This window comes from Amaranthus tricolor, chromosome 12 (genome assembly GCF_026212465.1).
Source record: "Amaranthus tricolor cultivar Red isolate AtriRed21 chromosome 12, ASM2621246v1, whole genome shotgun sequence".
Taxonomy (NCBI): Eukaryota; Viridiplantae; Streptophyta; class Magnoliopsida; order Caryophyllales; family Amaranthaceae; genus Amaranthus; species Amaranthus tricolor.
Genome location: NC_080058.1, coordinates 10795305 through 10819362, shown reverse-complemented (window position 1 = coordinate 10819362; position 24058 = coordinate 10795305). Strand labels below are relative to the sequence as shown.

The 24058-nt window shown below is 32.9% G+C and overlaps 1 protein-coding gene across 3 annotated transcripts; it reads left to right on the top strand.

The window, feature by feature from the left end:
• Positions 1–5580: 5580 nt before the first annotated feature.
• Positions 5581–17257, top strand: LOC130796811 (membralin-like protein At1g60995). 3 transcript variants are annotated; one of them, XM_057659206.1, is made up of 15 exons: positions 5581–6016; positions 8278–8340; positions 8616–9038; positions 10102–10183; positions 10997–11058; positions 11192–11286; positions 11784–11863; positions 12736–12819; positions 12998–13114; positions 14491–14576; positions 14671–14777; positions 14899–14990; positions 15070–15146; positions 16349–16868; positions 16961–17257. In XM_057659206.1, the coding sequence occupies exons 1-14, from the start codon at positions 5864–5866 to the stop codon at positions 16850–16852; spliced, it is 2025 nt and encodes a 674-aa protein (XP_057515189.1). In that variant the 5' UTR covers positions 5581–5863; the 3' UTR covers positions 16853–16868; positions 16961–17257. The 3 variants fall into 3 exon arrangements, with proteins under 3 accessions (XP_057515189.1, XP_057515190.1, XP_057515188.1); XM_057659207.1 differs by having other exon boundaries at positions 5586–6016; positions 16397–17257; XM_057659205.1 differs by having other exon boundaries at positions 5586–6016; positions 16349–17257.
• The last annotated feature ends 6801 nt before the right edge of the window (positions 17258–24058 follow it).

The window sequence follows — 24058 nt, the reverse complement described above, 5'->3', positions numbered from 1 at the left end:
GTCATATATTCAACACCTATTAATTACATTTTTTATTTTTTTCCAAAACAACTCTTTACCTTTTAAATATTTTCTTTTACCCCATTTAATGTTTACACATTCATCAAACATCAATTATCACTAATTTAATTTATAAAAATAATTAACAATTTATTTTTAAAATTTTCAAACTTTTACTCTTTTTATTATTAGTCATCATGTATTATTATTTTTTTCTCTTTCATTTTAATATCAGAGAAGAAAGTTTAATTTTTAACTATACTTAATTTAAGTTTAAGAAATTAAAATTGTGTTGAATTTTTATTTTATTTAACAAAATCTTTTTTAAAATTATAAAGGGTCCTAATTTTAGAAACTTATGAAAAATAAACGGGGTCTCGAAATTGTTTGCTCCGCCCCTGCCGTCCCCTTTTCCTTGCTATCCTCATGTCCCTGAGAGATCAAGATGATCAGTTTAACAATTACTCAAATTTGGCTCAAGAACATTTGCTTAACAATTTGAAGACCATTGAAATAACCAAGTCATTATACCAAATGGAAAAAAAAGTTTAAGTTAATTAAGATTGTATAGTCAAGTTATAGCAATAGTCATGACATCACCTAATGTCCTTTTTGTACTTGATTTTCATTACAGCTTAATTAATGCTCAAAAGTTGGCTAAGGATTTTAGATGTGATTAAATTTTTAATGTTGATTCTTGTTACATTCAGAAGAAATTAAAGAAGCCTCTGATCCTGGTCTAAACCATAAAGGCCTATATTACTTGCAACAATAATTAATGCAAGGTTTATGTATTAGATCAAGTTATGGCACATGACATTAAAGCATTTGCCATTCAATGAAATAGAATTTTTTTCCCTTGAAATTTGTATATGAAACAAAATGCACATTATTTGTAACTGATTAAAATATTTCTGTTAATATGTGGAAACATAGTTTGAAAAACAAATCAAATCAAAATAGTTAAAACGGATAATGTTTAGGAACTATCTGAGGGTAAGACCCAATTATTTTATCATAATAAGGAAATCTTGCACTAAGCTAGTTTTGTGGGTACTCCCCAATAAAATGGAGTAGTAAAGAGAAAGCATAGACAATAGATTGAGGTTACAAAAGCCTTCTAATTTTTGGCTAACATTCCAACTAGTTTTTGGGTTGATTGTGTTTAATGTGCAGTGCACATTATAAACAAAATGTTTCTAGATGTTCATGGTAAATTACTTCTTATGAAAGCTTGTTTGGCACAAAGCCAACATATGCAATGCTTAGGACCTTTATGGTGCTTGTGCTATACTTCAACTATAAAAAGAGATGAGACCAAGTTAGATACTGAGACGCACCTTTGTGTCTTCATAGATTACTCTCATAGTCAAACCACCTATAAAGTTTATGATCTAACTAACATATACTTCCTCCGTTCCGTTTTAGTCGCTACATTTGTATGGGTATGGGAATTAAGAAAAGTGATTGACCTACACTGTAGATGATTGTTTACTTTATAGAGTATAGTATTTTATTATTGTTAATTAAAAAAGAAAAAGAAAAATAGGTTGTTAGTTACTTTAGAGAGTATAGTATAGTATTTTATTATAGAGTATAGAGTATAGATTATAAAGTAGGATAAAAATAGGGGTAGGTAGAACTTTAAATGATTGTTTTATTACTAAAAACGGAAATGTAGCAAGTAATATGAAATTGCCAAAAATAGAAAAATATAGCGAGTATTATGAAACGGAGGAAGTACGTCTTTATTCGAATGTCATATAGTATAAAAGGTTCGTTTCATTTCATTTCAAATATGCTAAAAAGATTTAATTTTTTCTATCAGAAGAAAGTAATAAAAGTGATTTTTAACAAGACTTTTCCATGACTTTTCCATTACAAATGACTTGTAGTACTTTGTCTTCTCAAACTCTCCTACCACCCTTCAAACATTATCAATATTCCATTCACTCAAAGCAACAACACTATTGATACTTCGCAACCTTTTATCATTGCTTTTATGAATCAATTTATAATCCCTATCATCATTCAACTAACAAAGCTAATAGTAAAGTTCTAGCACCTAGTAGGCTGACATGATCCATAATCTTAGAAAACAAATACTTTAGCTAATAAAACGATAATCGACAGAAATTATAGTAAATATAAAGACGTAGGCATTATCAGATACACTAAGATTGCATCGACGAACTGAAACTACTTTTTACCACTATTCATTGTTAAAGCATTTTCCATTTTACCCAGTGATTCTTAGTTCTGATATCTTAAATATTCTTAAAAAACCTACTTAACTCAATCACCTAGGTTAGCATGACACCTATTACTTAGTTCTATCATGACCTCATACCTTGAGTGTATACTAAGCTTAGATTTTATAACCTAGTAGTTTGGGTCTTGGGGGCTGGGGCATTCATTAAATATTTAGAATTCAGATTTAAAATTAAATAAAAAAATATTAAAAAATAAGTGGGAGGACAGGTATATACACAGGCATTTTTTGGTGTTGTTACCGTCTATTTATTTTGGTGGGCAGGTTAAACCCGTCCTAATTTTAATTTTTTAAAAAATTGTTCCAACCCTCCTATATTTTTGAGTTGAATGGGTTAAGCATGGTGGGAAGCATGCCCATGAAGAACTCTAGTATGAGTCGAATAAGCACCACATGTCAAAGCTATACAAAAAAGCCTAGACAAATACTCGTAATAGGTTTAGAATGCTTTGTTGTTCCGCACACAGCCATCAAAGATATTTCAGTCGTGCTTTGTGCATGGAGCTAATGTTTTAGGGGTCAAATCACCCACAAGTTACCAACCCAACACTCAAATCAAAACCTAAAATTGGAATAACCCATACAAACCAATCATGCCTACAAAGGCCGAGATTAAGGCTATACCCACTAACCCTATGTTGATGTCATCCCACCAACCCTACTTTGAAACTAGTATAAATACACTTATTTCCATAAATGAGATAAGTTATTATTATATACTATTACATAAATCACATCATATTATCTATGTATAATTTCATTTTCCAAACCATGACTTAGCTTCGAAAGCGAGATTCTAAAAGGAAAAGTTCTTAGTAAATAACGGTTATTTGTGAAGTTAATAAATTATTCTTATATGATAGGATGTGATAAGGTGAGAGTTTTGTTATTTTAATTTATCTTTTTAATTTTATTTATTTTAATATTAATTTTTTTGTTTTTTTTATAGTAATTTACAAATCACGTTTATTAAAAAAATTTTATTCTGAAAGACACCTCAAAAAAGTAATTCTCTATGCTCATTTCGTGGGTCATAGCATAATCCAAGTCACACAGACACTAGCTGAATCTAATTAATCCAAGCCACATAATATGCTAAATTCAACTTTTAACTTACCATTCTCCTTTTAAATAAATTTAACTCAAGTTTCTCTTAAAAATAATATAAAAAATCTTAGTTAAGTGTAGAATAAAGTAATAGATGATAGTTAAAATATACTAGAATATAGTAAAAGTAATGTATGAAGTAAGAAAAGAAATATCTAAAAAAAATTCTAGCTGACTACTAAAGAGTTCTATAAAGTCAATAAAAAACATTAACTTTAACAAGTATAAATAGAGTATGACACTTGTATCTTGTACACAAAAAACAAGAGGCTAAGTAATGAAGAGTTCTTCCATACATCACTCCTCTCTTCAATTAAATCATAGCCCACTAACAAATTAAATTTTGTACAATTTCTTGAGTGAAAATAATACTAATTTAATTCATTTACTTTATTTGGTTTGTATAAACAATTTGCAAAAAAAACCTCTCTTAATCAAAATCCATGATAGGCGAAGAATAACTTAACCTAATTGCTCTTCGCAAAATCTTGTGAGACGGTTTTGACCATTTTTAATTGGGCCGACCCATTATTTATATTTTAAAATATTGTAAGTAAGCATTAAAAATGATGTAAGTAGACATTTAAGATACTGAAAGTAGGCATTAAGGATACTATAAATAAGCATTAGGATAATGTAAGTAGGCATTAAGAATACGTAATTAAGTAGATATTAATCTTTAATGGACTGGGCTTGAGATACGTCTCTCAAGAGACTAGCTAATTACTCTTTTTTAATATAGCTATTCTTGTGAGAGACCGTCTCTCAGAGAGGCAACCTCAAACAAGAAGCCTACATTCTTATTTTCTCTTTAATTTGTATTAATTAGGCTATTTAATCTATATATCTACACAAAAACTTGGACGAGACGGTCTCATTATGAGAACAATTTGGGCTGGCCCATTTTGTGTGTGTAATAATATTTCAATTTTCTTGGCTTTTATCAATTTTGATCTTAAAGGTATCAATTTTCAAAATTAATACCTTTAAGGTCAAAATTGATACATTTAAGATCAAAATTGAAAAATGTTTAGAAAATGAAAAAAATGCTCAAGTTGTTACACGCGCAAATTGGGCTGGCCCAAATTGACGGTCTCATTATGAGGTCGTCTCGTCCAAGACCAGCTGATATATCTAATGCGTCTCTTGGAGTGATCGACTCTCACAATTTGTGAAATAAAAATGATTTCACTTGAAACTGTTTTTTGAAAACACAAATTCTTGTGAGCGATGGTGTCTTTGAGATACCATCTCTAATTGGGCCAGCCTATTATATTTTTTTTTAAAATATTATAAGTAGGTATTAAAAATCATGTACGTAAACATTTAAGATATTGAAAGTAGGCATTAAGAATACGGTACGTAAGTATTAAGAATAATGTAGGTGGTATTAAAAATACGATAAATAGGTATTAATTTTTAATGGATTGAACTTGAAATATGTCGAGATCCACTCTTAAGATACTACCTTATTTTTAAATATGGTAGAGTAGACTTTACACTACATCCAACCATATATTCTGATTCCACTCATTTTTATAATTCACCAATCATAAGAGTAGTAGTATAGTAATCTATAGACTATAAGTCTAAACTTTGTACAGATTAGTAAAATTATTAATCAATATAAACAAATAAAAATACAGAAAACATAAAAATTAAAATAATCTTACATGAGACATCCAACCATATATATTCCAATAAACGCATGTTAATGTAATTTTTTTTTTAATTTTATTTTAATTGAAAAGTAAGTATCATATTCATTTGTAATTTCCATCTTATTCTCTATAATAATTATGGCACATTTATCAAAGCAATAATTTTATTATTCATATCTTTAATTATACATAAATAAAAATTATAAAAAATTGATATTAATAATTTTTCTATTAAAACAAATTGAATAAGATCTCTTTATACTATTTTCTCCGTGCTGAAATACTTATTACTGATAATGACATATTCTGTAAAAAAAGTCATTATCAATAGCAAGTATTATTAAATATTGGAAGTATATTAGCAAGAATAATGGTTATTACATGGACTATAGAGTATTGAAAAATATAGTAGTCAGTAGATTTATTTTTTTAAAAAAATAGAATAAAAAAGTACTGATAGGGAAGCGAAGAACGAAGAAAAAAGATCTCGTGGAAATCATGGGCTTACCCGCCACGCAATCAAAATTCTGAGGTCAGACTTCCCAATTTCTCTGTTTCCTTTTCATTCATAATATTTGGATTGATTGTTTTTTTTTTTTTTTTTTTTCCGTATTTTCAACGACCCTTCAAATTCCTTGATTCTCTCCCCAAATTTCTCCCCAAATTCCTCTTTCCTTTCATTTTTTATCATACATGCAATAATTTTAATTTCGATTTATTTTGGTTAAAAATCTTTTATCCTTCATCCATTTTCTTGAAACCCTAGATGATGTAATTTCCGATAATCAGCTACATTTTACAAGCAATTTAGAAACCGATTGTAATGGATCCTGAGCAAACGTTTATTAGGGTTCAGGAGAGGTTTTCACAAATGGTTACGCCGAGAATTCGAGCAGCTCTTGAGTACATTTATCTTCTCAGTGCCGTTACTTTGTTCGCTATTCTTGTTGTTATGCACGCCAATTATGTTCAGCAGGTTTTGTTGATTCGTCAATTTTCTTCTTTTTTACTTCTTCATAATTTATGAATTACTGGTTTATTAATTTTTTGATTTTTCTTTTTTTTTTTTTTGCTGTTGAACAGTTTGAATTATAGTTTTTTGCTGGATTTTATGTAATTGAGTGTTTTTTGAGTAAGAATTTCGAAGTAGTAATTTGAGTTTTATTGACGGTTTTTTCATGAAGATGTTTTCTTTGAAGCGTAACTTGTATTTCGAGGTGCTTTGTTAGTGTTAATGTGTTGAGTAGGTAATGAGGAAAGAATATGGAATTTAGACTTTGTTTAGTGATGTTGAGGAACTAATGATGTTTACTCTTCTATTAGAAAGAAGAAACTTTACTAGCAAGAGAGTGGAAGAAAAATTTAGTGAAAGAGTTAACTGAAGGCGTAAACTTCAATTGGAAATTTTTTTTTTGATCAGCTATGTGACATGGAGGGAGAAGTAACTTAAATGGGTGGGCTGGACTGCATCGTTTTTAAATCGCGATTCTAATCTACTATTCTACGATTTTACGATCCAAAAACGAGTGAGCAATTTGAATCGTAGCTAGAATATTAAAGTTGTAGAATCTTACGATTCTAGTTGGAATTAAATTTTGAGGCAGAATCATAACACGATTCTACGATCCTACGATTTAATGATCCGATTATACTAATTTAGTATCAATTATTATTGATTTTTCTTATGTACCATCTTTCACTAATATCTTTCACATATATAAATAAATTTCAAATTTTCTATCACGAAAACTTTTAAAAAATAAATTACTTAATCGGTATGAAGATTTAAACTAATTATTAAAAAGTTTTCTTTACATTCTTAAAAATAAAGTCAAAAAAACTTTAATTCATAAATTTAGACTTTTGAAATGGACAATAATGATAAGATACTAGATATTTTAATATATTTAAGTTTGTTTGTAGAATCGTACGATTCTACGATTCGATTCTACCTCTTTAAACGATTCTAAGTAGAATCTCGATTTTAACAACTTTGGGTTGGAGTTGATACAAGCTGTTGTGTAAGAATGATCATAAGCTGTATTTGTTTTAGAAATCTCTTATTAATTTCTGAGATTGTTGATCACCTTTGACATGAATGATAAAAAGCTAAAAGAAAAACTAATGGTTTACCATGCTAATTACTACTAAGGTGAGAGAGGATTGGGCATTGGTTATCTAAGAGATGGTCACAGAAGAACTCACTGTTGCTGGGGACAGCATAAATTTTGATATGAATGTATAAGCTGCATTTGATTTATGTGACTTGAGAAGATAAGTTATGATTGGAAAGTTCACAGTTTAGCATACTTAATTTGGAAGTAGTGGTTTGAGTTTTATTGATTATTTTCCTGGATGTAGTTTTGAGTCTAAGATTTACTTATACTCAAAGGTGTTTTGTCAGTGATGAATGTGTTGAGGAGTTAGTGATGTTTACTCATCTTGTAGAAAGAGGAAACGTTAAAAGGTAGAACGAGTGAAAGAAACAATTTAGTGAAAGAGGGGTAAGTAAATGTGTAACTACAATTGGAAACTAAAATTTCAAACATCAATTAGGAACACGGGGAGTTATACCTAACATGGCTAGGTTGGAGCTGATGTAACTTGCAGTAAGAATTATAATCTACTGTATATGTTGGACAAATTCCTTGTTATGCCTTGCTGATTAGTGATCATGCGAGAGGAGTTTGAGTTTTTAAGAGATTTGACACAGTAAAACTTGTAGTTGTTGGGACAACATAATTTAAATTTCCAATATGGAGATATAAGCTGCAGTCAAGTTATGTAATCTATGAGTGTAAGAAAAAATTGCACAGTTCATGATGTAACATACTCGATACGAAATTTGTCTGTTATATGAAGACTAGGAAAGATCCTTTTATATGAGGATTCTGGGGACAGTTATGAATTAGTTGGCTTTGTTAGGCCTGTTTAATGGCAAAGTTTTGGTTCTCAAGTTTATAGTGTTTGTTCCTTATTGAATTTTTATTTTCTAGAGAAATGGAAAATTTGAATGTGTTGCTGGAAGTACTATGAATGCAACACACTCACATTGAGAAATTTTGATGCTCTATCATTATGTACCCAATGTTGTCTTCCTTGTGGTTTTTGCTGTTTGTTTGGGAAGAAAGGGACGGGGTTTGCTAAGTTTTGCAGTCAAGAATCCTTGTAACGAATCTATCTCTATTGTTTATACCAGTTTTTTACCTGTATGACATTTGATTTGAAATTATGCAGCCAGGCTGTTCTAGTGAGCTCTCTGGAGTACAGACATCAGATGCCCAACTCATTTGTATCAAGGTAATGGATACACTAATTTTTGAAATTTTCAACTGTTTTCTAGCTGTTTAACATTTTATTCTTAGTTTTTCTTCATTGAATTGTTGCTATTATATATTTAGCCATTTTCTCTTTAATTTTTCCTTGTGCACCATCCACAGAGGTAGCAATTTTACATTCATTGGGAAAAGCAAATGTATCTAACTCTGGACACCTGGAGTTATTTGTTTAGGACTTTAGGTTCTTTCACTTTTGAATGAGTTGCTGATTACTTTTGTCACTTACCATTGATGTAGATAATTGGTGCTGGTCTGCTAACTCAAAATGGATCTGCATCAGATTTTGAAAAGATATCTTCTGAGCAGACGGTGATTGTGCAGCCCAGAGAGTTTGATGCTCATGACGATGAGTTTAACTTGTTTGCTGTGAAATACTGGTCCAGTTGGATTACTTCTGGTGCCAAGAAGGGAAAGTTGAACTTTAAGTTTTGGAGATATGATGATGAATTCTTGGAAACACATTCAGACATGGCCAATGATGGAAAAAGCTTAAACTTAGTACCTCATGATGGTAGAGTTGAAAAAGAAGAGACATATGAAACTTTTTCAATGTTTTCAAAACAATCTGTAAGATCAATCATCTTGCACTCCATCAGAAAGTGGCACAGACGCCTATCATTCATTTGGAAGCATGGAACACGTTTTCTGCGAACTCTTTGGGTATGTGTGCTGGATTATGTTGTAGTGTTTTCCCTTTGTCACTTAGTATCTTTAAGTTGTTTCCATTATATATCTTGAATTTTTATTTGAATTAGTATGTAACTATGATATCTTTAGGTGCAACTATCCATGCAATGATATTGAAGATTTGTTTTGATTTTCATGAAATAGATTATTCATGTTTGTAAACTGGTGTGCAGAAAGTAAATAATTACTCGTCCGTCATGCTATTTATTTTGGTGAGCTAGCCATGCAAACGTGTCATTAAATTATGTGCAGTTCTTATTTATGTGAACTTGCACATGATGTTTGCTACTAAGGTTCAATTAGAAACAATCTCTTTGTTAGTGTTATCATTAACAAGAGTAAGGTTACATACATCTGAACCCCCCAAACCGGAGCGACTTAATGGCATTAGGGTAATGGAATGTCGTCGTAGCCACTTAAACGATAACTTCAGCAACCTTTGTGTTGCCAAATCTTGATTGTATGTAGGGTTTCTTGTTCTGGCTGTTTAAACTACAGGAGTTGGAGATAACTTTGTGGGAATTTGTTTTTATATAAATGTTGCTCAATATGCAATATTACCAAACCCTACTATCTTACGTTTCTTGTTACCTATTTCTTTTTTTGGTTGGTGTAATCAGTAAGAAATTCTCTTATTATTAAAAAAGAGAATATTTACATTATTAGTTCGTATATTCTGTTTGTCATATTTTACGTTTCACTGCCTTGTAAGTGAAAAACAGGTCTACATCTCATCAACATTATTTTATGTTGAAAATTGGGATTGTTGTGCTTTCGTTTCACATTCCTCAATTGTCTTTAGCTTAATATGGTGCGTACTAGTCTATTTCATTTTTATAATTATATGTTTTTCAGTTTTATCTATAGGACATAATTAGTGGATTTGATGTCATTTCCTGCAAATAAGTGTAGTACTTCTAAGAAAATGTTAACTTTTCTTTTGAATGTTTGATTTTGGTTCTGTTTGAATTTTTGAAGTTGCTGCTTTATTCGCAATTGCATCTCTTAAGTTACTGAAGTGAACTTTTAAGTACAGGACACTGCAGGTATTCACCTAAATCTTGACATGCAGAAGTGGCTGCGGATTTTGCACTTGGATAGGTTCAACTTGGTTGCAGGTAGATTGATAATACAATTCAAATTTAAGTTGCATGCATATTACAGCCTTGGATTAGTCAATTGACTTATATAAGGATTTTTTTTGTTCTTTACTTAAGTTCATATCCGAACTTTTGAAACGGAGAAGTGAAGCCTTTTATATTAAAAAAATATATCCTCTTGTGTTTGTAAAACAGTGTCTCCCATTCAGGGACAAGAGGTTAAAAGCAGCTAGATATTTACGTCAATTGATGTAGTCATCCTATAAAGAAATCTTTTGAGTAGATGTGACGAAGCTTTGTCATTTTATAGGTGGTCACTTAGTTTTAAAAAGCTCGCCTAGGCGTGCCTAAGGCTGGCGCTTTGGATGTTCATTGAATTGGGTGCCTTGATAGGGTTAAGCCTTAAGGCTAACGAGCGCCTTATAACGGTTTAAAGCGCGTTTTGGTCTTAGTGTCAGAAGGAGCCCAATTGATATGAGCACCCACCATGTATGCTTTCTCTTCTCTTCTTTATTTCTCCTCTTTTCTTTATTGTCCATCCTCTTTTGGGTTGTTTTTGAGGTTTTATTGGAGTTTTTGTTTTATTTTCTTTGTTTCCCACCGTCTATCAATATACTTAAGAGTAATGTACCATCAAAATTAGACCAACAAAAATATATCTTATTGAGAAATGATATGGACCATCGTAATATTGTGTTGTTTAATTCATCTCATTGGAACTTATGGACAAAAGCATTGAAGGGCTAGTTTCTTGTCTTGACACGTCTTTGATTATGATTGATTGAGGAAGTTTCTTTTTTATACTTTTCTAAGTTTCTATAATATTCTCAGTGCATTGGCTTGAAAGAAAGATCAAAGCATTTGAACCGACATATCTCTACACTATGGAAAAAGTGAGTCTTGTGATTCTTATAAGTTCTATCTGTATTTTACTTGACTTCTGCGGGCAGAAAATTAATGATGTAAAAGTGTATTACCTGCTTCTCATTGTTAATCTTCAGTGTGTAAAATACTGTTTATCTTTAGGGATACTTCTTACTTCCTGAAGATGCCAAAGCACGTCATAAAATTCGGACAGCGAATATTAGCATATCAGCCCAGCATCCTTGTTTTGGTAACAGGTGAAAATTCATTTAATCCTCCTTGTCTGTTACAAAATTGCCAATTGTTGTTCTCACTCAAGTAGTGATTTGTTTTGTCATCATTTCTCTTTTATTTCTATATACTATAGTAAGTTTTCTTCCCCACTTAGTATTAAGGTCTAGTTATGGTTAGTCCCCAAGTTCAGTTAGATGAAACTAGTAGGCAGCATAGGAGCCAGTGCAACAGAAAGTTCGAACTTCCAAAAGACTTATTAAGTACCTTTTTTACTCTATTGATATGGCATGGCACTTTGATGGCATGGCACTTTGAATGTTCAGCATTTGTCTTTTCTTGTTGGAAAAGGGTGAAAGAAGGGGTGGGTTGTCAAAACCAGGGTCTTTGTGGTACTCCTTACTAGCACTTAATCGCAAATCTTTTCCCCCCTCTCAGGCCTCCTTGAATTTACACTTCTTAGATTTATGGACAGTTATTGCTTGTGTGTTCTTCCTGCATCTAATAAAGTGAACCTTTTCAGGTGGCAACAACTTCTCATCAATAGAGTGGTGGGATATGATACTATTCTGATGAATAGTTTGCTAGATTCTCCTGGACAAGGTAGCACCCAGTGAACAATATACTTTAGTTTCCACTTGTAGCTTCCCTTCTCTGTGAACTGTGAAGTATTATCTTCTTCCTTTTTTCCTTAATCGCTGTTGGGGTGTTTGGAGCTCATGTTCATCCTGAAATAAATTGATTGCAAAATTTTATTCAGGGTTTCACATAGAAAAGTTTGCAGTAGAAAGTTGAAGGTTGGCTGAAAAAGAATATTTCTATTCCAACTCACCAAGTGTTTGTGAAAATGGCGTTTAGTGCTCTTCCAAATTACTTTTATTCCACTACATGCCATTGACAAATATAATTTTGCTCCAGATATTCCACAACACGTCGTTGCCAATTTGAATTTTTTTTCCATCTCACAAAGTTGATAGATCAGTTGAAACTTGAAAGAGAATTATTTAGGTGGTTTGGGAATGTGAAATGACGGGTGAGCTGGAGAATTGGTAAGGAAGCTAAAACGTGTAACTTGGGGGATTTCAAATAGAGAGAAGAAGATTGTAGATGACCTAGAGTGGAAAATGATATGAAATTTTTTGATTTACTGACTGAGTTGGTAGATAATTAAATTGAATGGAGAAAGAGAATTCATGTGGATGCACTGGTATTTGTTGGTTCATGTAACTGACCCTAGACTTATGGTATTAGGGATTTGGCATTGTTGTCATTAAGTGTTGTAACAAATGATGTTCACATATATGCCAATCGATAAGCAACCCGTTCATAAATAATAATTATTCAATTCAATTCTTATCTTTGGGCAATGGAATAGGAACACTGACCTGCTTACTTTTCTATATTTGAAGTAGTGGATTCTTATGTAGTATCAAGTGTATCCTAAGACATGATCCCCACATTGGATTGTATGGCAGGGTACCTATATAACTACCAGACAAGGGAGTTTTACAACCTCAGTTATGCCCATGAACCATCAACAGGCTCTGCTACTTTTGGAGGTTTGCCTCATATCCTTTATTTGTGTCGCTCTTCTTTGTTCTTTTACTTTTTTTCTCCTGCTTTAAACCTATATGTTGATTATTGTTGGATATTTTTGGCTTTATCTGATCTTGTAGTTTCTTCTGATTATCTGCTTTGGTTGACATTTTACACATTTTCCTGTTGTTCTATGCACAGATTATTTGGTAACCAAGTGTGGAGTGCTTATGATGTCACTTTTCGTCTTTTTTACGACGACAATGTCAGTTTCATTTACATTGAGGGAGACACAGACTCGCATGCTCAAATTTACAGGTTGCTTTGCTTGCGCTTGTATATTTCTTATAGCAAGATGCAAACCTCAACTAAAAACATAAGTACGACCTGTGAATGCTTTTTGTTAATTTGCTTTGCTGTTTTAGCTGTTACTTCAGCATACATGTGAATTCTTGATGACTCATCTCTTGTTTGAGCTTTTTTCATTCCCATTTCCATACAAACCTGCACTTCTACCCAAACAAAATGCAAATCAGTGTGGGGAGAAGGGATATGCCATTGGTCTTTAAGACATGAACGAAGAATTGCAGTCAACATTAGTGGTGGTTTAAGTTGATGGTAAAATTGCATATGGAGATTATTGGAATGAAAGGGAAGAAAAAAAAGATAAAAGAAATGTGTTAGGGGAATACATAGTTTAGAGTGGAGAATGAACTTCAGATGTTGTCATGTGCACTTCTATCCGGCCCCTGTACTAGAATTTAGATATAATTGTTTTGACGTTAAGAAACTGAAAGGTAAGAGAAGGGAATATGTATATGTGATATGAATTATGATAAAGGTGCTCTCTCTTTTAAAATCTTGCTCACCTTAAGCAAAGAGCATAGAGAATAGGCTTCTGTAGTTTGATCCCTTTTAGCCAGTCAAGGCACAAGAAAATTTGTTTTGGTGATTTATTTTCGAACAGCATCTGGTTTGTTGTATCGGTAAAATACACAAATGTGACTACTTTCTCTTTCTAGGTAGGCTTGCTAAATGAGGGGGAAGATGGGAAAGAAAAAGGGTGGGTTCTAGGGGGCAAAGATATTGTTGTGCTCTAGTTATTTGTGTGAAATATCTCCGACCACATCCTCCATTCTCTAATGATAGCAATAGTCACTTCAGTAGTGGAATGTAGTGACAATGAGAGATGAGTGAAATTGAAAGAAACAATCAAAAGCTAGAGAAACTTTGGGAAAACAAATAGAAGGTATAAGGGAAGTGGAAACACTTTACCAGGAAAAAAATCGATAAAAAGTAAAGTGTTAAGATCAATAGGGAATGGAGGGAGTATATAACTTTATTGGTTGCTCTTAGGGCATCTTCTCTCTAACTTATTCTCAATTCTATTTAGAGTAGTTCGGTGCTACCCATCGTTTTCACCGTCAAATATTCAGTTCAGTTCCATTCAGTTGGGGGATTAAGACCTCAGTTTTGTATTTTTCTTTATTTGTTTCTTCTACTATGTTCACGTACCATCTATATGATTGACCCTAGTGTGAAAAATATATCTAGGAAGCAAGTAAAATGTAGTTTCTAGCATGCCACGTATGTACTGTCAGCCTTTTCTATTTCTTTTTGATAAAAATTTATAACTTGGGTGACATGACTGACAGGTAACTAGCACTAACCTTATTTCCCTCAATTGATTACAGTGCAGCTTCAACATCATGCTCGACATCGGCTTCCTACATTTCAATTGATATTTGTTCACGTCATTGAATCGCTTGTCTTTGTGCCTGTAAGATTGCAACATATGAACTGTTATGAAATATTGTAGTACTTGAATATTTTCATTTCTATTGGCTGGTAATGTATTGCATTTAATATTACAGATCATGATAGGCATCCTGTTTTTTCTGTTTGAATTTTATGATGATCAACTGCTGGCTTTCATGGTTTTGATATTGGTCTGGCTATGTGAGCTTTTTACCCTAATCAGGTTAGTCTCAGTTCTGTACTACGCACCCTCCCTTTCTTAAAGGTTGTAGAATTTCTAAGTCATCTTATGTTTCCTATGAAAAATGTCCGGTGATGTTGAACTTTTTTTATGGTTTTTGCAGTGTTCGTACTCCAATATCAATGAAGTTCTTTCCACGCTTCTTTTTACTATACTTCCTGGTGTTCCACATATATTTCTTCTCTTATGCGTATGGTATGATGATAGCTTGTATATTTTGATCATTGTTTTTCTCGTGGAACCAACGACTGTATGCATTATATGTTCCCCGCAGGTTTTTCGTACTTGGCCTTGTCTACTACTGCAGCATTTATGCTCCATCTTATCCTGTATTTCTGGAACAGATTTGAGGTATATATTTCTTGTGGCGCCTTCTGAAGATTATATGCCCAACATTAACATCTTTATATTGGTCCATGTATTATGATTGTTTCCTTTGTCGTTGTTCTTACAATTGTGATTGTTTTTCCTATGTAGTATTTATGTTTACTAATCTCATGATGGTCATTTAAGCTATTCTTCTACACGCTACATAACGTTAAGAGATTCATTCTGAAAAGGTGATGTTTTCGCCTTTCTGGGTTCTGGGTACTTGGGTATTTTATTAAAGTTGATCTCAAAAATGGGTTTTAAGATTTAAACTTTAAGCTCCATTTTGAGAATTCCATGTCTGATAAAATAATTAAATTATCATCACCGATAACCCATAAGCGTCAAAAGGGTTGGGGTTTTTGTTTGGAGAAGCAGGGGGCCAGGGAGGGGGGGTATGAGCAGCTGCTCAAATTGTTTTTTCTGTTGACTGATTCCTGTTTCTCCTCCCATGGAGCAATTGGAAGCCTGAATCTCTGGTCAATTAACTTCTCTATGTTCAGGGTTTCATTTTAGTTGCTGGGCTTATATGCTCCTTTATAAGTGTTGGTTTATTGTAGCTCATTAGCTTTATAACTTCTTATTTACTGCAGGCACCTTTATTATCTATAAATTCATTAGTATGCCTCTTACTCTATACCTCTGCTCCACCCACTAAAAAAACGAAATGAAAGAACGCTAAATGATGTTTACAAACTGTAGGTTCAGTGAATGAAAAACACACATAATAATGCCAGATGGGTTGAGGGAGTGACTTGTGACATTTCCATTACTATGTTGCGACCGTTACTGCATTACCGTTCCGTTTTACCGCGTTGCGACCGTTACAACCTTTTTGCATTGTGGGCAGTATTGTTTATTTTTTAATGATGTGACTTTTGATTTATGATTGGTGTTATAATTACATTTCCTACTGGTGCTCAATATATTTGGACAACATTATGGTCCTATGTTGGTGTCTATTGGAACAAATTTCATGTCCCAAGTATCCTGAATGCTAAATTAACTTTTTCCGTTTTTCTTCACATTTCTCGTATTGAATCTAATTTTTTTTCTTCTAACATTGGTTTGATTTTACGTTTGGTATGTGTATGTGTAATGAAGTCTTATTAGTCTCTTACCTCTGATAGCTGTTCCATTATCAATTTTGCTGATATTTAGATCCATTTTTGGTTCTGGTTCAGATCCCTGCTCTACAAAGATTTTTACAAAATCGTCGTTCACATATGCAGCAGCACCCAGATTTCCACATAACCTCTTCTACTATACTTGCCTCAACATTGCATATTACCCAGTTCAACACGGGGAACCCTGGTCCAGTTAATATGGGAGATTCTTCAGTTCCTGGGGTCTCAGAGCCAATACCTGGTGGTGAAATTCCAGTACCTCCTAATGTGCAGGAGGAGATTCATGGCTTGCAAGAACAATCGGGGAATGCAAATCCGCAAGATGAAAATAGGGGTGGTGATCCTCATCCAATCCCTGGCCATGATCTTCAGCAACAGGAAACTGGTCAAAACCCAGGAAATATGAATTCCTTCAGCTCTTTGTTGCTATGGATCCTTGGGGGAGCTTCTTCTGAAAGCCTAAACTCTTTATTCTCCATATTTAGAGATATGAGAGATCAGGCTCAATTTTATGCAAATTCTTCAAGACAAGACAGCGATACTGCGGTGAATGCTCAATAGTGGTGAAGAAGCAAAGGTGAGTTGAATTGTCATACTTTGAGGTCAATTGCCCCAGATTTTCGTAACAAAATGATTATAACAAGATAAAAATCATGTTCGCTGAAGCAGAAAAGCGTCGTCAGAATGTCGGCTAGTTATATATGTAACTGATAATGGAAGAGAAAAGGCTGGGAGAAGCTATATAACGCATACAACTGAAGTTGTATTGCATGCTTTGTGGGAAATCTTTCTCAATGGTGAGTTTTGGTATGAGCAGAGGGGTTTTGTATGAAAAGCGATCCTCTCTGTCTTGTGATCGTAACTGTAACTATTGATGTACAAAGATGATTTCTATTGTGATGCTATATAACAAATACGAGTCATTCATTATAGATCTCAAAATCTGGGTTTCCAGTCTTTTCAAGATTGTTTGCATCCAATTCCTTGTTAGTTTAACTTTGGTATTGTTACTCTTTGACAGAAAATGAACAATACATCTATTGAAGAATATAGCTAAGGTAAACAAAAAAAAAAAAAAAAAAAAAAAAAAAAAGAAAAGCTAAGACTGAAAATTTGAAATAGATAAAGCTTTTTAATCAAAAAAAAATCTATCAAGAAAAAATAAGCACCTCTTATTCCAAAGCTGAGGTTTGATTTTGTTCATAGTTAATAACAGTGAACAAAGCTTTATAATAAAAAAAATCAAGTTTTTTGTTCGCTGTTACTAATAATGAATAATGGAAGCTCTGGTCAAACAAGGTCAAACCTTTGGGGAAATGAATTAAAATGATTCTAAAACTATTTATAAAATGCATCAATTCGCTGTAAACAAAGATGTAGTCAAAAAAAGTCAAATATCTTTGTTCCCACTTACTACGTGAGAACTAACTACTACTGACTGCGAACTTTTTTTGATCAAATCATTTATTCGCTGTTATTAACTGCGAACATAATCTTAACCTAAAGTCTCGACTGCAGACGCTTAGTTTTGAAATTAAGTTTCACTGAAGCTTATATATTGAAATTTTTTACTTAAAAAGCTTTATCTTCTTCAATTTTTCGTTAAAACTAAGAGATTGTTACAACAGCCTCTAACAAACTAAAACAGCTAAAACCCACTAATTTATCTGTACGTTCCGCCTTTATGTTGAACCGTGGAATCCTTGTCGATGTCAATTATTATCTCATACAGTTCACATAGCTACTGCACATTTTGCTTGCAATTGTTCGTTGTTGCTGCACATCATATTCTGTTTTGCTGTTTGCTTATGACCTTTTGTTGCACACACATTATGGTGTTCAAATTGTAACTTTTTTAGCCTTTTTGGCTTAAAAGCATGGCCAATAAAATCACAAGGGGAAGCCCTTGGATCAAATTTATGCCTATCTCTTTTAAGACTAGTAGCATAACACAAACAACCAAAAACCTTTAACATATCATAATTAGGCGTAGTGATGTTTCCTAACATAATTAGTAGCGATTTTATTTATCAAATACACAACACATTGAATATAATAACCCAAAAGGCGATATGTATCTTCGCTTGATAATCGATACCCTTGGATACTAAAAGTGCTTGTGTTTCCTCTCTGCAACAACATTTTATTGTGCAGTTTCAAAACTTTGTTTGCCAAATTGTATCTTTTTCTTTATAGAGTTGCAAGGTATCGCCTTTTTTTTCAAAGTTGGTGCTTAATGAATGGTAAGTTCATCTCAGGCCATTGTTCGACATGTAGAATGTCCCTTATGTTTTTTGCATAAGCTAATTTGCACTTTTGAAAACTATATCATTTACTACAATAAAGTAAAGAGTCTTCGGATGCATGGAGTACAGGTCTCACTGACCGGCTCTCTGTTAAATATTTTCGGTGAGACCTTCTCATATAACAATTTGTGATTTTGTAAAATTTGAAAAAAATAAGACCTTTTATTAACTTTAGTCAAAAAATAAGATTCGTTCAAACTTTATTCCCAAAATAAGCGTCTTTGGCCCCAAAGTTAGGCTTGGTACATAATCGCTGTTACTAACAGCGAGTTTAAAGTTGCTGGATATTTTAAGTCAACATATAGTCGCTGTTACTAACAGCGAAATAAGGAAAGGGGAAGTCGTTGTTAGTAACAGCGAGTTATTGCAGCCCTAAATACAACAGTCTTCTTCCTCCTTCCTCATTTTACCCACAACTCAAATCGGTGCCCTATAGACACGAAACTCTCCCTCTTCTTTCCACCATTAAAATCAACTTCAATCCTTCAATTAATCTCATCAAATTTCAAGTTCCTACTAGTAATTAGTTCAGTCATCTGATCACATTCACTTCAAGTAATAATTTTTTTGTTTTTTTTTATTTTTTCGAAAATATAGTGTTTAAATTTTTTCATCAACTTTCACATAAATGCAGGCTTATAAACTTGCAAATTACTACTTCTTGGTAATCTACAGCTTATTAAGGTACGTTTTTATTATAAATTTTTTAGTTGTTTTTGTTTTTAAAAAGTGTGTCATTTGTAGTGGTCATTTATACTTAAAATCTATGAATATGTCAAATGTAGTTGTTATTTGCCATAATCTTCATAATGAGGTTGTTTGGTCATGAATTTAATGTAGAAAATGTTTGAACGCAAACCGTAATTTTGTAAATTATGTATATATTTACGCAGTCAATAATCAATGTGCCTTGTTTTGAAATGTTGTTATGAATGTTGTGAACTCTAGTTGTGAGGGTTGTTGAACAATGTACTTGCTTTCTTATGAACTTGATGGTGATGTTGATTTTGTACGTATTACTGTAGAAATGGCTTCATTTCGTGTGACTGTTGTATGTTTTTGGAATGGTTCAATTCGAACATGTAGTAGCAATGCTAAGTATGTTGGGGGAAGATGTAAACTGTTTGCATGCAACTCAAACATGGATTTGAATAAATTTAAACATCTTTTATGCTCTAAGATTAGGATTGACACTACAAGAAGTACTATTAATGTAAGTTTTAAATACAATATGAGTGGACAATTGTTAGTTCTTCCGGTTGAGGATGAGGAGGCTATGGATGCAATGTGGGAGTATTCAAGGTCTTGTAACTATCATATTGCGTGATTTATTAATTACATTTTCACGTGTAGTTTCGATGGGACCCTTACCCCACTAAGGCATACGCTGCATTTCTTCAGCACTCAGGGATATTGTCAGGGGCGTGGAAAGCATTTGTACCTTTGATATGCTTCGAAATAGTCGAAGTGCATCTCCCTGAACGCGTACTGCGCCAATTTAGGATGGTACAGGGCATCCCGCCGCCTTGTGACACAGAGGCGGAGCTCCATCACAACTCACGCAAGGGTCGGGAACCCAAGAACTGGTTGGAGATCAACTGGCGCCATATCGCTCGTTGGGATCACAAGCTAGAGCTGTTGCCCAAGGTGCGCCGATCGATGCAGTAGGCGCACCTACTTTGACGGATTATATGTCGTGGTTCCTCTCCATCACTCGTCGATGGATGACACCACGAGGTATCATCGCAGCCGCCCAGTACGCTCCCGCAGCACCGACAATGACACAGTTTGTAAGTATTCTTCCATGTTGATTATTATCCATAAAACTTACATATTATAGATTTCATTAACTCCAAATTGAATACAGGCACAACGCATTGCAACTATCATCAACTCCAGCCAGGAGGAGCCTGTACGGGAGATTGCCCAAGGCATACTCCTAGGGACACAGTTTCAACACTTCACTCCAGAAGTCGTTGTGCCTGACACCACTATGGACGCTCAGGGGTCATCTCCTCATCATGCCGACGTTCGTCTTGAGGAGGTAGACTTAACGTGCCCCGACTATGGTGCCGGGTCCTCACAGGGTGCTGGATCATCCCAGTATCAATCACCTCCCCTACCCGAGCGTCATGCGACTGCCTGTTACTATCGTAGGAGGCGTCATAGACCGTCACAGTTAGAGAGGGTACAGGAGGAGGATTAACATTAGTATATTGTTTTTATATATTAAACATTAGTAATGTTTTGTATATATTGAATATTTGTAACATGTGGACTATTGTGTATATTTTGTAATATATATGTAGATGTGTATATGTTTATCGTATTATCACATGTTTATTATAAATGAAATGATGTTAATTATTCGGAGTTTTCGGCGATGAATCATTCCGCAAAGAATTAAGTATGAATTAAATATAAATCAAACAGACAATCATATTCAAATAGGGAAAATGCTCTCGAAAATTCAACACAATTTCATTCATGTTCAACGAATCCATATCAAATTACATAGTTCATTCGTTAAATTAAACCATATTACAACGGCTAGATTAAATCATACACAAAAGTCAACAAAAGTCAAACCATTTGATCGTTGATACTAACAGAGACTTCCCCTTTGACCAGTCAAACCTTATTTCTCTATTAGTAACAGTGACTACATGTTGACTTAAAAATTCCTGCAACTTTAAACTCGTTGTTAGTAACAACGATTATGTACCAAGTCTAGCTTTGGGGCTAAATATGCTTATTTTGGGAATAAAGTTTGAACGAATCTTATTTTTTGACTAAAGTTAATAAAAGGTCTTATTTTTTTTCAAATTTCCGCCTAAGTCACGTGACTGTACCAGGCCCATTAAATGTTTAATATTTAAAAAAATACTAAAATACCTATTTTAAGACTAAAAATGTCATTTTAAAAGTGTGCAATATTAATTTCAAGGTCTAAGTCATCATACTTTAAAGTTAGAATGAAAATTTTAAGTCTTGAAATTAGTATTTTAATATAAATCTTAGAATTGGTCTTACAAGTCCATTTTATGTCTAGAAATTGTCAAATTCATTGATTTAAATTGTTAGTATTTTAGTATTTTAAGTTTTGAAATTAATCTTTTAAATCTTAAGATTGATAAAAAAAAAAATATTTGGATCCACCTAATAAGACGCGAGATTTTGTGATTGGGCATTGTTAAGAATCACCACTTTTATCACTATGTCGCCACCCTTTATATATTAAAATTTTAATATTGCCTTTAATGAAATTTCATAGCTTTATCTCTCTAGCTTCTCTTTAAAAAAATCTATGAACTAAAACTCAATATTAAACACTGTGGCAAATGAAAATGATAACCAAAATGATTCGGTAAGCATAGATAAGATCGTCGATTTCAAAAAAAAATGCTTGTGCTGAAATTTGATATATGTTCACTCTTTTGCCAATAACTTTTGATAGGAAAATCAAATTAATACAAATTTAGCAGCATTAGAAACTAGACTTTAAGATCTTTCTTATGATATATTATATGCCCAATTCATAACTGAGCAAGAAATGACAATCGTTTAAAGTTTGTTTGTGCTGAAATTTAATACATGTTCAATCTTTTAGCCATAACTTTTAATACAAAACCCAAATTAATGCAAGGTTTGCGACATTAAAAACTAAACTTCAAGAGCTTTCCAACGATTTATTATATGCCCAATTTTGATAATCGAGTGAGAAACAAAGGCCGTTTCATCCAGTCGAACAAAAACCGCGACTGAACCATGGTAGAGTCGCGTAAAACATGTGATTGGACCACGGTGGAGACGCGTGTTTTACGCGACTCTAATGCGGTCCAATCATTCGTTTTGTGCTACTAGGTATACTAAAAATCAGTGCAAACTCTAAACGGTCGTTATTTCTCGCTCGGTTATCAAAATTAGACATATAATATATTATATATCATTGGAAAGCTCTTGAAGTGTAGTTTCTAATGTCGCAAATTTTCCATTAATGCAATTTTCCTCTCAAACGTTTTGGCCAAAGAGTAAACATGTATAAAATTTCAGCACAAAGCAAACTTTAAACAATCGTCATTTCTAGCTCGGTTTTCGGAATTTGACATAAAATATATCATTGAAAAGCTCTAGATTTCTAGTTCTCTAAAGCTGCAAATGTTGCATTAATGTGATTTTCCTATCAAATGCTATTTCCAATAGAGCGAATGTGTATCGAATTTCAGCACAAAACATGCGATTAGGTTCATATTTTGATTTTTTTTAAATTGTTTTTTTTATAATTAATTATTTTTATTTTAATTTAATTATTTTTAATTTTTAATTTAATAATAATAATTTTTGATTTTATAAATAAAAATTGATTTAAGGACATTTTAGTAATTTAATTTAAAAAAGATGGCAACACATTGAAAAGGGTGGCGAATTTCACAAATTTTTGTGAGAGACGATATCTTTGAGAGACCACTTTTAATTAGCCCTCCCATAAAGGAAAATGTAGAGTAAGTTACTCAATGGCCATTAGGATATTGTAAGTGGACGTTTAAAATATCGTAAATAATGCACGCTTATTCGATGGGTATTAAGAATATTGTAAGTAGGCATTTAAGATAATATAAGTAGGCATTAAATATATTCTAAGTAGTCACGAAGGATATTGTAAGTAGGTTTTAATGATACGATAAGTAGGCATGAAGGATGGTGTAAATAGACATTAAGTATACAGTATATACTAGATAGGCACTAAGCTTTAATGGAATGACCTCGAAAGACGTCTCATAGAAAAACGGTCTCTTAGGACACCAGCCGGCCGATTTTTAACGATCCGGATTTCCGAATTCCAAGCGCATTGACGAGACTGGGCTCTGAAAATTTGAAAAAAAATACGACAATTGAACAACTTTTTTCCCAAAATAAGCTCCGTGAAAACTTAATTCCAAAAATAAGCGTCCGTACATCCAAACCTAGGTTTGGTAAAATTCGCTGTTACTAACAGCGAAAGACAAAAAAAATAAAATAAAATAAAAGAGATAAGTCGCTGTTACTAACAGCGACTTATGGCTGTTATAATTTTCCAGTTTCCTTCTCCTTCATTTCACTTTACGCGTATTTGTTTTCCTCAATCACCTTCCAAAATCTCCCTCTTCTTTCCACCATTAAAATCAACTTCAATCTTTCAACTAAACTCATCAAATTTCAAGTTTGTACCACTAATTAGTTCTGTCATCTTCCTAATTCGATCTAAGCTATTTTTTTTTTCCATTTTCGGAATATTAGGGTTTGCTGAATTTTAATCATCTTTCACATTAATGTAGGTTCATAAACTTGCAATTTACTAATTCTTGTTGATCTACAGCTTATTGAGGTACGTTTTTATTATAAATTTTTTTATTTGGTGTTGATTTTAAAATGTATGTCATGTATAGTGGTCATTTACACTTAAACTCTACGAATATGTCGA

Excerpts from the sequence above, each read along its gene's own strand:
- LOC130796811 (XM_057659206.1), top strand. The coding sequence starts at position 5,864 with ATGGATCCTGAGCAAACGTTTATTAGGGTTCAGGAGAGGTTTTCACAA. Across the intron at positions 8,341-8,615 it reads CCCAACTCATTTGTATCAAG|ATAATTGGTGCTGGTCTGCT; the intron begins GTAATGGATACA and ends CCATTGATGTAG. Across the intron at positions 11,287-11,783 it reads CATCCTTGTTTTGGTAACAG|GTGGCAACAACTTCTCATCA; the intron begins GTGAAAATTCAT and ends GAACCTTTTCAG.